Raw genomic sequence first — 14,564 nt, 5'->3', positions numbered from 1 at the left:
TGTTAAAAATAAATTTTAAAAAATATGATTTTAATATATTTTAAAATAAAAATTATTCTTAAAAAAATCTTTACCACTACATCGACAGCCATAAGTTACCGCGTTTCGCACCTTTATAATCAAAATGGTAAACTGAAGTTGCCGGCCACCCCTTCTTCAAATCATCACATGTTTTTCCTTGAATTTACTTACTGTACAGGTTTTCCCTCCCTTTATATACCGGTATAGTTTCCAAACGAATAAAAAAAATATTTATTTTTAAAAATAATATTTATTTTAATGTTTTTAAGTATGAATTTTTATTTTATAATAAATTAAGTCATGATCATCAAATTCTCATATTTAATTTTTTAATATTATTATATAAATATTTAAGATATTAAAAAATAATATTTGAAACTTGAAACTTAAAATTTAATATAAATAGTTATATTGTTTGATAAATAATTATATTTTTTTATTAATGGTTATATTATTAGTTTATTAACAATTATGTTATTTGATAAATAATTATATTTTTTTATTATTATATTTACTTTTATAAAAACATGTTATTATAAAAATATATAATAAAATATAAATATTTTTTTTAATTTTACCTTTTTATTTTTTAAAAATTTAAAAAATTTAGTTATATTATAGAGGTATAATCCGATGTTATCTGTACATAGGACAACAAACACCTTAAAAATAAATAATGTTTTCATTTGTTACATCCCAAACTTTCCTGACACTGTTTTCTTACTTCTCCCCTGACAACGAGGACATCCTTGGCTCGCCAAGATGAGGCCAAAAGGCGGTGTTGGAAAAACTTTCTCAGAATCGTCAGAAGATACGGCAACTTGCAGCCAAGATGTGCACTGTTAGATTCCCCAAGACTGCCAGAGATCCACAAGTTCTCGCTGCTTCCTCGCCACTGGATTCACGATCACGTGGTCCATTGTGGGCCGTACAAAATGAAGGACGGGCACCGCACAACTGGCTTTTTAATTTCTACAAGGAAACGTTTCGAAACGTTGATGTTTTTTAAATAAAAAACACTAATTATAACTTGGGTTTATAATAGCCAACTCTTGGTTTTGCAAAATATATATTTAATCCTTATATTTTAAATGTATTTACAACTTAATCCTTTAATCCATTTCATGCTCCTTTTCACCTCGTTCGATTTTTTTTTTCTGTTCTAAGAGGTAGAGGAGGAAAAGAAAAGGAATCGATTATATGGAAACATATGTGAGAAAAGGAGGAGTTTCCAAGAACAAAATACTTTTAATAAACTACTCAATTAGTTTTTAATATTAAAGGATTATTTAATTCGTTTTTAAGACCAGAGGGGTGAATTTATAAGTTACTCAAAGAAAGATGAGAGTGGTCATGGAAAGTATGATTTAATTTGTTATTTTTAGAAAATTATATAAAATGATATTACATCCTCCTGGAAGGAGAAGATATTTTCGATAATTATCTCTCGATTATATTGTTAAAATTATGTTTATTTTTCATTATATAAAATTACTCAGATCCGAAACACAATAATAACTAATATCCACTTATTATTTAGAATATAATTACGACATACTCTTCAAATATATTTAAGTTTTTTTTTAAAAAAATATTCGTGATATTCGTGTATTTAATATTATAGTTGAAGTATTATTTGTTTAAAATTTAATTATTTTTTAAATAAAATTATTTTTTTAGTATTTTTTGACATTTCCACGGATGTACTTAAACTAAATACACTGTAGACCAAGTTTTAAACACTTCACTCACACCTTTGCCATTTTTAAAATTTATAAAAAAAATATTGATTGGATATATTTTAAAAAATATAACAAACAAAGCTACCGCAATTTAAAAGAACTCGTTTGAAAATACAATTTAAAATTTAAAATCTTTTTAATATGTTAATAAAAAAATAAAAAAAATTTATATATATATATATATATATTTTTAATATGTTAATAAAAAAATAATTTTTTTTTTAAATTAAATATATATATTTAAAAAAAAAACATTTTAATCACAGGGAGGTTGTTACCGCGTACGTGAGCCAAGCCTAAAACGATGGAAAACTGAATACCACGCGATCTTTTCAAATAAGTTTTTAAGGATTTGAAATTATGTATTTACAGCTGAGAACTTTTCAGTAACAGTATCGAAACGCAAGAGTCGCTTATCCAATTAACTCTTCTGCCACATTCATCGAAGGGGAGAGAGAGAGAGAGACCCTACTTTAGCCAGACTTACCTGCTTAGACGTCTCTGGCTTGAAGGCAGAGAAGCTTTTGAGAGTTGCGGTAGGTGGAACGTGAAGCTATACTAGCTTTCACGGGAAGGCCAATTGTTGGTTCGGACCATACTCACGCATCCTGATAACATTTTGCAGAGGTAATTAAGCTCGATCACTCTTCTCTTATTACTGCCCTCTCCTTCTCTAGTGTATGCTCCGTGTGTGCGACTATAAGATTAGAGCAATATTACTGGCCATGAAAAAAAGACGAACTATGGGAACCAATGGTGGCTTTAGTTCTAATCCAAGCTTGGAGGAGATACTCGTTGCTATATCAAGAGAGATAATGTAATACAGAAAAATTTTCCATTACAGGTAAATGTTTATTTCTGATTTGTATACAAGGGAATATTTTGGGCAAATATTCTCTGTATCGTGGATGTTCAATAAACAATCACAGTTTGGTATCTGATAAAACGTGTGTATGTTTATTTATTCACGAGTTGTCCAGATATTATCAAGCTTCTTGAGATCTCTTCGATGTCCTTTTCTTTCGAGACTTCAAAGATTTGTGAAAATGTAACCAATGCAGGAATAGAGTAACGTCAAAAATGAGAGTAGCAGTGGTTGGTGCTGGGATTAGTGGACTAGTTTCAGCTTATGTTCTTGCAAAAGCTGGAGTTGAGGTTGTGCTATACGAGAAAGAGAATTACTTAGGCGGCCATGCCAAGACTGTCAGCTTCGATGGTGTTGATTTAGACCTCGGCTTCATGGTCTTCAATCGGGTCAGTCACATCTTCTAATCTATTTTTCTTTCTTCTTTAAAACTCTCTCTCTCTGATCTCTCTTCCCCTTTTCGCTAAGGTATGGATTGATGAATGTTCTCGTGATTATCACGTTAAAAATGGAAATAAATGAATCCAATCATTATTGGTACTTGTCGGATTAAGATAGCTACATCTATTATTTATTTATTTATTTATTTTTGGGCCCGGGGGGGGGGGGGTAAAAACGAAAATTCGATACAGACAAAGAGATACAAAGAATAATATTTTCAATTGGTTATTTTGTTCTTGATGGAAAGAATTTACTAGCATAAATGAATTATTTGCTTATGGCTTAATTTTTTTTATGTTTCACGACGTTAAAAACAAAAATAAATAAATAAACAAGTAAGTTTAAGTGTCCATGACATTTTTTTGGGAGATGATTGGTCATTGCTTTATAAGAAGATACTGAAAAAAAAGAGTAAGAAAAGAACTTATTCAAGATAAACTTTCGAAACTGTTAAAATTCATCCGAAAATTTAAATGGGTTTCCATAATTAATTTTGTTCACCAAATACGAATCTTGTTCGGTCAACTGGCACAAGTTGCCGGTGTCTGATTTTACTCTTGCATGTTTTGAAGGGAGTGGTGGACATTAACCATATTGCATTGAAATATCAAATTCATGGCATTTGATGAATAGTCTAGATGCAGGACATACCTTGAACTTTCCCTTGCCATTGTTGTTGCCTGCATAAAAGTTGATCGTTTGACGCTTCAAAAAGTTAATGTGCTTGGCTAAGCTTAAGGCTTGCACCATGTATCCCAAGGTTTCGATGGGAATGGCTAAAAGTGTTAAGGTGGACAAAAAATTCTGGATGGTTTGATAATTGAAGACAAAACTCAAGCGTACATGGATCGAATCATAATAGCATGGCAATTGTCCCGCCTAACATGCCAATTCAATTTTTATGTAAATTTATGAGGAGTCAACTACTGCCTGTTAAGCTGATGGATTTTAAGGATAAAACAGAAAGATAAGTAAGACTTTTGATCGTAAAACTAAGAAAACTAGTATGGACTTTTAGATAGAGAAATCTAACAACGTTATGAGGTTGATAACATGGAGTAAAGAAAAATAAGCGAATAAAGCTGCAAGTAAAGTGAAAATAAAACATAAAGCTAAAATAAAATTAATAAGTTGAAAGACATGATTGGTATGAAGATGAATGTTACAAGCTCATTTTTATCTATTTATGGAGAAAATTAACTACACTGGTCTCTGGTTTATCTTGAATTGCTAGTGCTCTACTGCTCTGGTTCCCAAATTGCCTGCAGATATTGTAAGAAAGCGTGCCCGCCATCTATAGCAATGGCTGATAGCTTTTACCCATTTTAGTGGTTTAGTGGTTCAAGTGTGAGCAAAAACTAGTTTACTCACATGCATCATACTTGATATTGTTTCTTAAAGTTACTATGTGGTCCTAGGTAACCAAAGATTATTGATTTGGCCTGATAGCTTATGACAATTGAAGAACGTTTATTTTTTATGTAAGCAATGTAGTAGTTTTTGCTACACTCAATGAGTAGGGTTAATTGACTTGGAGAGCATCGACATCATAAACAGGTAACATATCCAAATATGATGGAGTTCTTCGAGAGCCTTGGAATAGATATGGAGTTATCGGATATGTCATTCTCAGTGAGCTTAGACGAAGGCCAGGGTTGTGAATGGGGTAGCAGAAATGGGTTGTCAGGCTTGTTTGCACAGAAGAAGAATATGTTAAGTCCGTACTTTTGGAAAATGCTTCGAGAAATTATCAAGTTTAAGGATGATGTGCTCAGGTGAGCCATTCTCTTTTCAGATATTTTGTACAATGTGCATTAGGACATTAAACTTATACCGCATGTGTTTCTTGTATTTTGGAGCTGAACATTAGCTGCTGACATCGAACTTACTTGGAGTTTTGTTAATAAGTATTTAGGATGTGCAGTAGCCATTCCATTTAATTAATTTTGCCTCACATGTTATTGTACCTTCAAGTTTTTCTTTCTAATGCAAACCTCACATTAGCAAAAGAAGCAGTCAATTTGATTCTGTGGTGCAAAAACACGCCCCATGACCTTGAGTTCATCATTCAAGGCTTAGCTGAAAATGCATTTGGCAGGAATCATGGCAAATACCTTCAAGGACTTATCTGGCTTTTAATCTTCTAGTGTTATTTCTTGTATGGGCATATAGGAGGCAGGCAGTTTGTGGTTTCATGAGCTCTGACTTGAGAATTTGATTCTGTTCATAAACTAGCCTTTTAAGGCGCTAATTAACAACTCGCTGTAATTTTAATGTCTTCCGAATGGGAATGGCAACTAATTTTCTTTTCTTTTCTGCTGCAGTTATCTTGAGATGCTTGAGAACAATCCAGATGTTGATAGGAATGAGACCTTAGGGAAATTTGTCAAGTCACGAGGTTACTCTGAATTATTTCAGAAGGCTTATCTTGTGAGATCTCTAGAACATATATCCTGTCCCATTTTTTCAACCTTCTAATTAGGTTCTACTTTTGGTCGCCTTACTTACTTCATGACACCAATAACGTTGCATATTTTAGATTCCCGTATGTGGTTCTATATGGTCCTGCCCTTCAGAAGGAGTCATGAGCTTTTCAGCTTTCTCTGTACTTTCATTTTGCCGTAATCATCATTTACTTGAGGTAAGTGTTTTTTGTTTTCTGAAATAGGTAGAATGCATATATTCAACCAATACATGATGCTGATATGTGCACACATTGTTAAAGTGAATCGCTCATCTTTGCCATTTAGCCATTTCTATATGCAACATTGAACAAAGGTCCTTTGGCATTACATAAGCAAACCATTTGCTTTTGTCTGCTTTTGGAGTTCTAGGCAAACAGATATATTAGATTTTTCATTGATTATGGCTTGGTACTCTGCAGCTCTTTGGTCGGCCTCAGTGGCTCACTGTCACACGGCGATCGCATTCTTATGTCAACAAGGTGCTCACTTGTTGCTTTCACGGGACTACACCATATTTCTTTCTTAACATTATCTGAATAGTCATTGTTTTAATTAATGTCTCTAGTGTTGAGCTGAAACGGCATTCTTCTTGTGTTTAATTTCGTTCAACAACGTGGTAAAACAATCAGGTCAGAGAAAAGCTGGAAAGTTGGGGTTGCCAGATACGAACGGGTTGTGAGATACAGGCTGTTTCAACTAAAGACGAAGGTAAGCTGTAACATTAATATACTAGGAAATTTGAGGCAGTAAATGCTGTATAACATAAGAGTTGACGATGATTATGTTTGAAGATGTGACGTGTTTTAAAATCAGAAGTTCATTGAAATCTACAACTTCTGCAAAAGCAAAGAAAAACTTGAATAAAGTTAATAAGAAAAAAGGAAAATAATCTACAGAAAATTCCTTGATGATTGATGAATAATACTTAGCTCCAGTAATTCTAATGGTAACATGAGAAGTATTTTAGCAGGTTGCGCAGTTCTCTGTAGAGATGGCTTGCTAGAAATGTACAGTGGGTGCATAATGGCTGTCCATGCCCCAGATGCTCTGGCATTATTAGGAAAGCAAGCGACATTTGATGAGACGAGAATACTTGGTGCTTTCCAATATATGTATAGGTAATTATTTTTATTTTCTTTCACTTTTCATTTATTTTTCTGCCGTAGCTGACATCTTTGTAAGAAACATCATCAGCTTCAACTTTTGGCAATTAAGTACATTTGCACCACACTTTACAGGACAATTACTTATCAAGTTTGAGATACCACTTTCTGACAGTTGAAGATTTGAACCAAGTAACACAGTATTCAAATAAAAGAGAATTTTTTTTCCCTTCATTTATTAAATTGCCATAAATTTTTGAATCTTAAAAATTTGCAGCATCCTTTCCGATGAACCTGTGCAAGAATTATAAAATCAGGACTATTTCTATCGGTAGTCCTTTGGTAGTCCTTCTTTTGAGAAGTTTAACAAAAACAAACTGTTGAAAAGTTGATGTCACTGTAAACTCGTTTAGTTCATTCGCTCAAGATTTGCAATCATTCTACTATTTCTATTGGCAGCGATATTTTCCTTCACCGTGATAAAAAGTTTATGCCCCAAAACTCAGCAGCATGGAGTGCATGGAATTTCTTAGGAAGTACTGACAATAAAGTCTGCCTGACATATTGGCTGAATGTGCTTCAGGTTTGTTTGTAATTGAGTCTCAGAATTTATCTGTCAACTTTCAAAAGAATAAGTAATGAGCCCAATATCCCTCTATCTAATTCTATTGTTTAAATATTGTATTTTTCTGCAGAATATTGATGAAACAGGCCTACCTTTTCTTGTGACACTCAATCCAGATCATGTTCCAGATCATACCTTGGTCAAGTGGTCAACTGGCCATCCTGTTCCATCTGTAGCTGCAACAAAAGCTTCGCTTGAGCTTGATCATATTCAAGGCAAGAGGAGAATTTGGTTTTGTGGAGCATACCAGGGTAAGTCTTTCGTTTGTAAAGAAGAAAGGACACTAGAATAGATACAATGTTTGCTTATTCTGATACATTTATCTATGCTCTGTAGTTTTTTTTTTCCTTGCAAGCTGCATTCACAATGCCCACCATGATTTCATTTAGGGCAATACAGATTAAAAAAAAAAAAAAAAAACATAGAAATGAAACACTGTTTGGGTATAATATAGAATGTTGAAGACTATGACAATTATTGACAACCTAAGATAATTTCGAAAATTCTTTAATCAACTACGAGAGGTTCTGCTAACATTAATTTTTTTACAAACTTCTCATGCCAGTTTCTTATTTGATGTGGGAAGATGAGCATATGTACTGCACTTTATTTTTTCGTGTTTTTCAACACAAGCAGGGGACAAGTTCCTTTTAAGTTTCCATGATAGTTCTTTTTTTTATTATTATTGTTATTGCTCAGCCTTAAGAGATATTGCCACTTTTCATATTTTAGGTGCCTGGACTATTTTGATACTTGCTGATCAACAAAGCATTCCGTGTTGTATTTTCAGGTTATGGCTTCCATGAAGATGGACTAAAGGTAGGCATAGGTGCCTCTTAAGCTGCTTAATATTAAGTAGAGACAACCTCTATTCTGACACCTATGTTTGTAGTGAAAAGAAAATTCCTTTGTGTTCTATTTTTTATCAGTTTCCACGTGTCTTTTTGCTGGGAAGCTATAAAATGTTTCTAGTTCTAGGGCACAAAGGAATCATGCGCTGATAAGTTGTTCTCTTCTTTTCATGAACCCATGAAGCTCATTCATATCTTCTTTTCTTGAACTCATAAAGTTGGTGTTCTGCCGCTGACAAGTTAGATATAACATTTCTTTGTATTGGTTCCGATAAAAGAAAATGAAATTCTGTGTTTCTATTACACTTTGCAGTCAGGCATGGTTGCTGCACACGGTTTGCTTGGAAACAGATGTGCCATTCTGAGCAATCCAAAACATATGGCACCTTCTATGTTAGAAACTGGGGCACGCCTTTTTGTTACTAGATTTCTTGGACATTATATCTCCACTGGCTGTTTAATGTGAGTTCACTTATAAAAATAATTGCTATCCCTTTTTATTATCTTTTCTTTCTAGCATTTTGATGTTACGAAATCAAGCATGCATAATGTGGGCTTTCTGCAGTTTACCTCCTCTATTGTCTACCAGTCTAACACCACTTTTCATTGCATAATCTCCTGTCGCAACATTGCTATCTTTGTCATTTGTCCAAATCTTTTTACTTCATTCTCATTTCTTCTATAAGCTTGTTTTTTCGTCTTGAATCTTATTGATATTGATAGTCCATACTAGATTATCCTCTCTTTCTCAATCAATATATGGTGATTTGACAGTTTGCTGGAGGAAGGAGGCACAGTTTTCTCCTTTGAGGGAACTTCAAAAAAATGTTCACTGAAAACTGTTTTGAAGGTTCACAATCCCCAGTTTTACTGGAAGGTATGCACGCCATTGTAGTTCACTTCCAAGCAAGTCACATTCCACCTTGAGTTCAAAATAATCAAGAGGAAAAAACTAAACTGAATTGATATGCTACAAACATAAGTGTTTTTTTTTATTATTATTATTTAGAATAATTTAAAAGCCTAATTCAAAATTGTTACTGCAACTAATGTGCTCAAGAAATTTTTCTCAGATAATGACACAGGCTGATTTAGGCCTTGCAGATGCATATATCAATGGTGATTTTTCCTTTGTTAACAAAGATGAAGGCCTTCTAAACCTTCTCATGGTGAGATGACTGATCTAAGCTATCTCTTTTGGCTTGAATTTCAAAGAACTTTCTTTACTAATTTGTATTGCAGATTCTCATTGTAAATAGAGATGTTAATAAATCTGCATCAAAGCTGAACAAGAAAAGGTATGCTATGACTGGTAGCTCTGAAAATATGATATTACAAGAGATTGATATTCTTGTTACTTTGTTTCATTAAGTATTCTCACCCTGTTGGTTTCAGGGGCTGGTGGACACCATTATTATTCACAGCCGGTATTGCATCTGCAAAATTTTTCATTCAGCATGTATCAAGGCAAAATACTCTTACTCAAGCTCGCAGAAATATCTCTCGTCATTATGACCTGGTATGAGATTGTTATACTGACACTGATTCAAAAAAATTCAGTTTTCCCAGTGGCCTTACATTATGTTTAAACATCTCTTTCTATGCCATGTTGAACTTTTTTATAATGTCCTTACTTGTATGCGTAATGGAAGGAAAAGAAAATAGGCCACGGCTGCTAGCAAGCTTATGGAAAAACTATTTAATTTTGGAGATGAAGATGAGGGTGCCAAGATTTGAACACCAAACCATTTCATTAAGATGGTTTTAGTTCTATACCATATTAAATTATCAGATCTAGCTAAAAATATAGCCTTTTAGGGTGTAGGTGGTGGGGACACCAAACCCACACCGTAGATTACACAAGTATATAAACGGAAACGACATAGAATAGCCCAGCCTATCACTCTTTGGTTGGAAGACTTCTTTTTGCTCATTGTTCCGCATCAGTAGGCCTAACATTTCTTTCATTGTCATTCTCACTATGCCTTTAAGCCAATTCCTCAACCCATCAGTGTATTTTGGCGATATCTAAAAAGAAGAGGGAGAAAAACTAATGAAAATATTCAAATAAAAAGAAAAGCTAATGAATAACTTCTAAGATTCTTTGTGATCTTATACATGTGAACATGCAATGCAATGGACTTGCCAAAGCATTCGTATTAATCAGGATGTGTAACATGGAAGCATTGTCAAAAGTCTTAGTTTCTAAGATTCATTTTGAACCTTGTTGAAGGAAGAAAGAGATAGTGCTGCTTTTACTCTCTAATAATATTCACGGTGTTACAGTCTGCTTTTACTCTCTAATAATATTCATGGTGTTACAGTTTCAAACTTCTAAACTAGTGACCTCGTTAGTTTTTTTTCCCATATCATAGTATTGTGAGAGGTTGTTGATTTCACTATTTGTCCAGAAATTTACTTCTGTTTTGGTCTTGGAACTTTTTTGTTGTCAAAAGTGTAATTATTTGTGATACTAGAGGCTCACATCCCTTTTGTGGCTGCGTCTCCAGAGTAATGAGCTTTTTGCACTGTTCTTGGATGAAACAATGACGTACTCCTGTGGAGTATTTAAGGTTGGAATCCCAGCCTATTTCTTATTTCATTTAAAATAATGCATGAAAAACAATAATCTAATCCCTGGCATGATATGTTTGTCTGATGATGTGTTTATTTTTATGTGTTTTGTTTAAAGACAGAAGACGAGGATTTGAAAGATGCTCAAATGAGAAAAATATCCCTTCTAATCGAAAAGGTGAGCCTATCACTTAGCTAATTTTTTACAGTTTGACCAAGTTTGCTTGATACTCATGTCAACTTTTATGTTCTCACACCTGAACAATCTAGGCTGGAATCAGTAAAGATCATGAAATTCTCGAGATTGGTTGTGGGTGGGGAACCTTGGCCATTGAAGCTGTCCAACGAACTGGATGTAAATACACTGGCATCACACTATCTGAAGAACAACTAAAACATGCAGAAATGAAGGTGAAGGAAGCTGGCCTCCAGGTATGAACTGGAAATTTGAAGGACAATTGCAATTCTGATATCGCCCTAATTTTCCTGCTTTTTTCTATTCTTTGGTCGGTGGCCCTTTTTCCTCTCGCAGTTTTCACATGCATATGGATGTTAAAGCTTTCAAACATAATTAGAGATTGTATTATATAGCAAGTAAGCAAGGAAAAAGTTGGCAATGTCTCATTTAAAAAAAAAAAAAAAAACCAGTCATGGAGACAAGGTTTTCTAGAGTGGATTTCTTTTGCTTTGTACTGAAGCATAACATGGTTGTTTCTGAAATCAAGTAACTTGTTTTTAACATGAACCATGTTACCAGGACCGTATAGCATTTCACCTCTGTGACTATCGCCAATTGCCCAAGACCCACAAATACGACAGAATAATATCCTGGTGAGTTCTCTCACCGAAATATTACTTTCTGATCTTAGAATGTTGTCCTAATACTATCACTTTAATGGCTCTCATCTTTCGCTTGTCCAGTGAAATGATAGAAGCCGTCGGCCATGAATACATGGAAGAGTTTTTTGGCTGCTGCGAATCAGTATTAGCAGAAAATGGGCTTCTTGTCCTACAGGTAATGAAAATATTGGAATTTTTATATTTTTTTGCTCATTTCTTCCCCTTTGAATTGTAAGGTAATGGGAGCGATCGTAGAAGTTAGTGCTTAATTGTCAGGTTCTTTAGCAGTTTGGGCCATGCACATTATTCTACATTTTACTCAACACTGAGGGGGCTGACTGTTTCCAAACATTTTTTTGTAGTTCATATCAATACCAGAAGAAAGATATGATGAGTATAGGCAAAGCTCAGATTTTATTAAGGAATATATTTTTCCTGGTGGATGCTTGCCTTCATTAACAAGAATAACATCAGCCATGGCCACCTCATCGAGACTGTGGTAAGAGCCGTCAGTTTTAGCTGAATTTTACTGCTGATGCCATTGTTCTTTCTTCAAATTACTTTTCTGCACAATGAACTTAAGTTTGTGTTTGCACAGCGTGGAGCATGTGGAAAATATTGGAATTCATTACTATCAGACACTTAAATATTGGAGAAAGAACTTCCTGGAGAAGCAGAGGTAAAAGTCACTTCAGAATTTTTCAGATTATTTTGCAACTTATGGTGTCAGCTTCACCATGTTCTGCCAGGAAGAAAGAACCTTCTAGTTTATGCCAAACTTTAGGTTTTTTATATGTTGATGGAAGACACAAGTTTTTTCATAATATTTATATGGCTTGATTAGGATCCCTTTTTAACCTAATTTTTGCATCTCCATCCATCATGGATATGCCTAGCCTACCACTTTTACGCCTTCAATTATCACTGATGAATCTTATACAAAATAAATATATAATTATACATGTTATTAATTTAAAAACATGACGTGATATATGAACCATTTTAAGGAATATTTTTTACACTGCGTTGATTATATTACATTTTCGAATTCACTGCTACCTGCTAGGCAGTAATCTTTAATTACAACAGAGTTAGCATGAATAATGCTTGACATGATCCTGATCCACGTGCCAAAGAAAAGAACATAGTTGGCTTTAAGAAATAATGAATTGCTTTTCCTATTTTCAGAAAATGAAAAATATTCTATGTGATTGTAATGTAAAAAATTCTTAGTTGCATTATTAGAGAATCCTTCATACCAATAATTATTGAGAATCTGCTACAAGTCACATGCCGTTCATTCTGGTAATTTAGTAGTTTAATTGATTTTCAGTATGATGAATGGATTCCCTTACAGACACGTTCATGTAGTAGGATGCATCTAAAGTTTGTGCAGAATCAAAATTAGCGTTTGCTCGCCACTACCTCATTGATCAGACTATTTATGTTGGTGCATTGATTTTCTCTGTAGAAAAATTCTTGCCCTGGGATTCAATGAGAAGTTCATCCGAACATGGGAGTATTATTTTGACTATAGTGCAGCTGGTTTCAAGACACATACACTTGGAAATTACCAGGTAAATCTCAAGATTGCAATATTGTGATTCGAAGCTATAATATGATTTTTGTAACTATCAATCAACTTCTCATTAAACTTCTTTGGATCATGCCTATACTAACTATCAGCATACAGAAAAATGGATATTTGGTCAAAATCATATAGATAAATCAAAATATATGCTTAGCTTGTATTAGAAAATTCGAGTGTGATCAGTAAAATCTCGGTAATATTTATGACGTGACTACTCGCAGAATATATAGTTGATAGTAGCTACGTGCTGATGATGTGTTTTATGTCATGATTTGTTTAATCCGAAACTACATATGGCTTTAGTAAAATTCTGCCCCTTCAGCTTATAAGCAAAGAAATTTGATTTCCTCTGTAATGTAGGTTGTATTTTCACGTCCTGGCAATGTTGTTGCACTAAGCAATCCATACAAAAGTTTTCCTTCAGCGTATTGATTCTTTTCTGTGAAGGAAGATAGCTCCATCACGCTGAAGCCAGTCCAGGTATTGATTTCTTCGTTTTCCTGTTTTTCTTTATTTAGTTAACTTCGATCGTCTGTTGTGTTGTCAGAGAGCTAAAAGTATATTATTTGCTGCTAATTGAATCTTGCAGCCAAATCCAAAGATCTCCCTTGAAATTAAGTTCTACAGTTGCTCCATTTACTTCATTTTTGAATAATAATTCCATTCAGGATGGTGGGTTCTATCCTTGGCAAATACATTTCAACAGGCTAGCTTGCCTTGACAACTAGCAGAATTACTGTTCAAGATATATGATGATTAGTGTATGATTGCTGATTGGTGCTGGCCTGCAACATTACGCAATTTCTCATCTGTTAACTATGAATCTTAGTGACTGGAGAATTTTTGTTATTATTTTGAGATTGAAAATAAAACATAAAAATTTGATAAAACCCTTTAATGTCTAAAATATAACTACATTGTTTTTCTGTCATAAAAAATTTCATGTTTATACCAAAATACCATTATCAAATTCAATTTATAATCAGTGGATCCTCTAGCTCATAGTGGCCATTGACCATCATGCGAAAAAAAAAATGTAATAGTTATAGGAAGTCATTTCCAGCGCACCATGAGAATCTGGAGAAAACAATTCTTCGAGAATAAGAGGTAAAGAGCAATTGCATGAATTTTCAGTTCTTCGCAAGCTATGGTGGGATATTTTCTTTTGTGTTTCTGATCATCAAATAGAGATGATTTTTCTTGTTGAGAAGAGCATCTCAAGAAACAAAAATGGCAGACAAATGATCCGCCACATGAAAATGTAATAGAGGGGTCGTTAACAATGGTGATGATCCAGACTAGAGTCATAGAAGCTTGTTTCAAAACACGAAGGATATAATGGAAAATTAAGACATTACAACTACAAGATTGGGGCACTGGTTTCGCATCATTGTGATAAAAAATTTTAAGACAATCATGATTGTAAAATTGCAGCCTTGCAGGTAG

The 14,564-nt window shown here is 33.8% G+C and overlaps 1 protein-coding gene across 7 annotated transcripts; it reads left to right on the top strand.

The window, feature by feature from the left end:
- Nucleotides 1-2,099: 2,099 nt before the first annotated feature.
- LOC105129420 (uncharacterized) lies at nucleotides 2,100-13,976 on the top strand. Of its 7 annotated transcripts, none has more exons than XR_843068.1 (27): nucleotides 2,100-2,390; nucleotides 2,825-3,017; nucleotides 4,627-4,844; nucleotides 5,394-5,499; nucleotides 5,609-5,710; nucleotides 5,954-6,013; nucleotides 6,164-6,242; nucleotides 6,502-6,652; nucleotides 7,097-7,220; nucleotides 7,333-7,513; nucleotides 8,053-8,081; nucleotides 8,427-8,575; nucleotides 8,888-8,990; nucleotides 9,187-9,282; nucleotides 9,356-9,411; nucleotides 9,509-9,632; nucleotides 10,624-10,686; nucleotides 10,806-10,865; nucleotides 10,958-11,119; nucleotides 11,445-11,518; nucleotides 11,609-11,702; nucleotides 11,890-12,026; nucleotides 12,126-12,206; nucleotides 12,999-13,104; nucleotides 13,479-13,598; nucleotides 13,708-13,732; nucleotides 13,825-13,976. XR_843068.1 is itself a non-coding variant. In XM_011031468.1 (26 exons), exons 2-25 carry the CDS (start codon nucleotides 2,844-2,846, stop codon nucleotides 13,548-13,550), a joined length of 2,601 nt encoding a protein of 866 aa, XP_011029770.1. In that variant the 5' UTR covers nucleotides 2,100-2,390; nucleotides 2,825-2,843; the 3' UTR covers nucleotides 13,551-13,598; nucleotides 13,708-13,970. The 7 variants fall into 7 exon arrangements, 5 of the variants coding, with proteins under 5 accessions (XP_011029770.1, XP_011029771.1, XP_011029772.1 ...); XR_843069.1 differs by having other exon boundaries at nucleotides 13,708-13,730; nucleotides 13,861-13,970; XM_011031468.1 differs by having other exon boundaries at nucleotides 13,708-13,970.
- Nucleotides 13,977-14,564: the final 588 nt, after the last annotated feature.

This window comes from Populus euphratica, unplaced genomic scaffold, assembly GCF_000495115.2.
Source record: "Populus euphratica unplaced genomic scaffold, PopEup_1.0 scaffold18.1, whole genome shotgun sequence".
NCBI classification, from domain to species: domain Eukaryota; kingdom Viridiplantae; phylum Streptophyta; class Magnoliopsida; order Malpighiales; family Salicaceae; genus Populus; species Populus euphratica.
This window is presented reverse-complemented; position numbering and strand designations above follow the sequence as displayed.

Coding starts and splice junctions, on each gene's coding strand:
- LOC105129420 (XM_011031468.1), top strand. CDS start 2,844: ATGAGAGTAGCAGTGGTTGGTGCTGGGATTAGTGGACTAGTTTCAGCT. Junction 4,845..5,393: donor TTTAAGGATGATGTGCTCAG/GTGAGCCATTCT, acceptor TTTCTGCTGCAG/TTATCTTGAGATGCTTGAGA. Junction 8,082..8,426: donor TCCATGAAGATGGACTAAAG/GTAGGCATAGGT, acceptor TACACTTTGCAG/TCAGGCATGGTTGCTGCACA.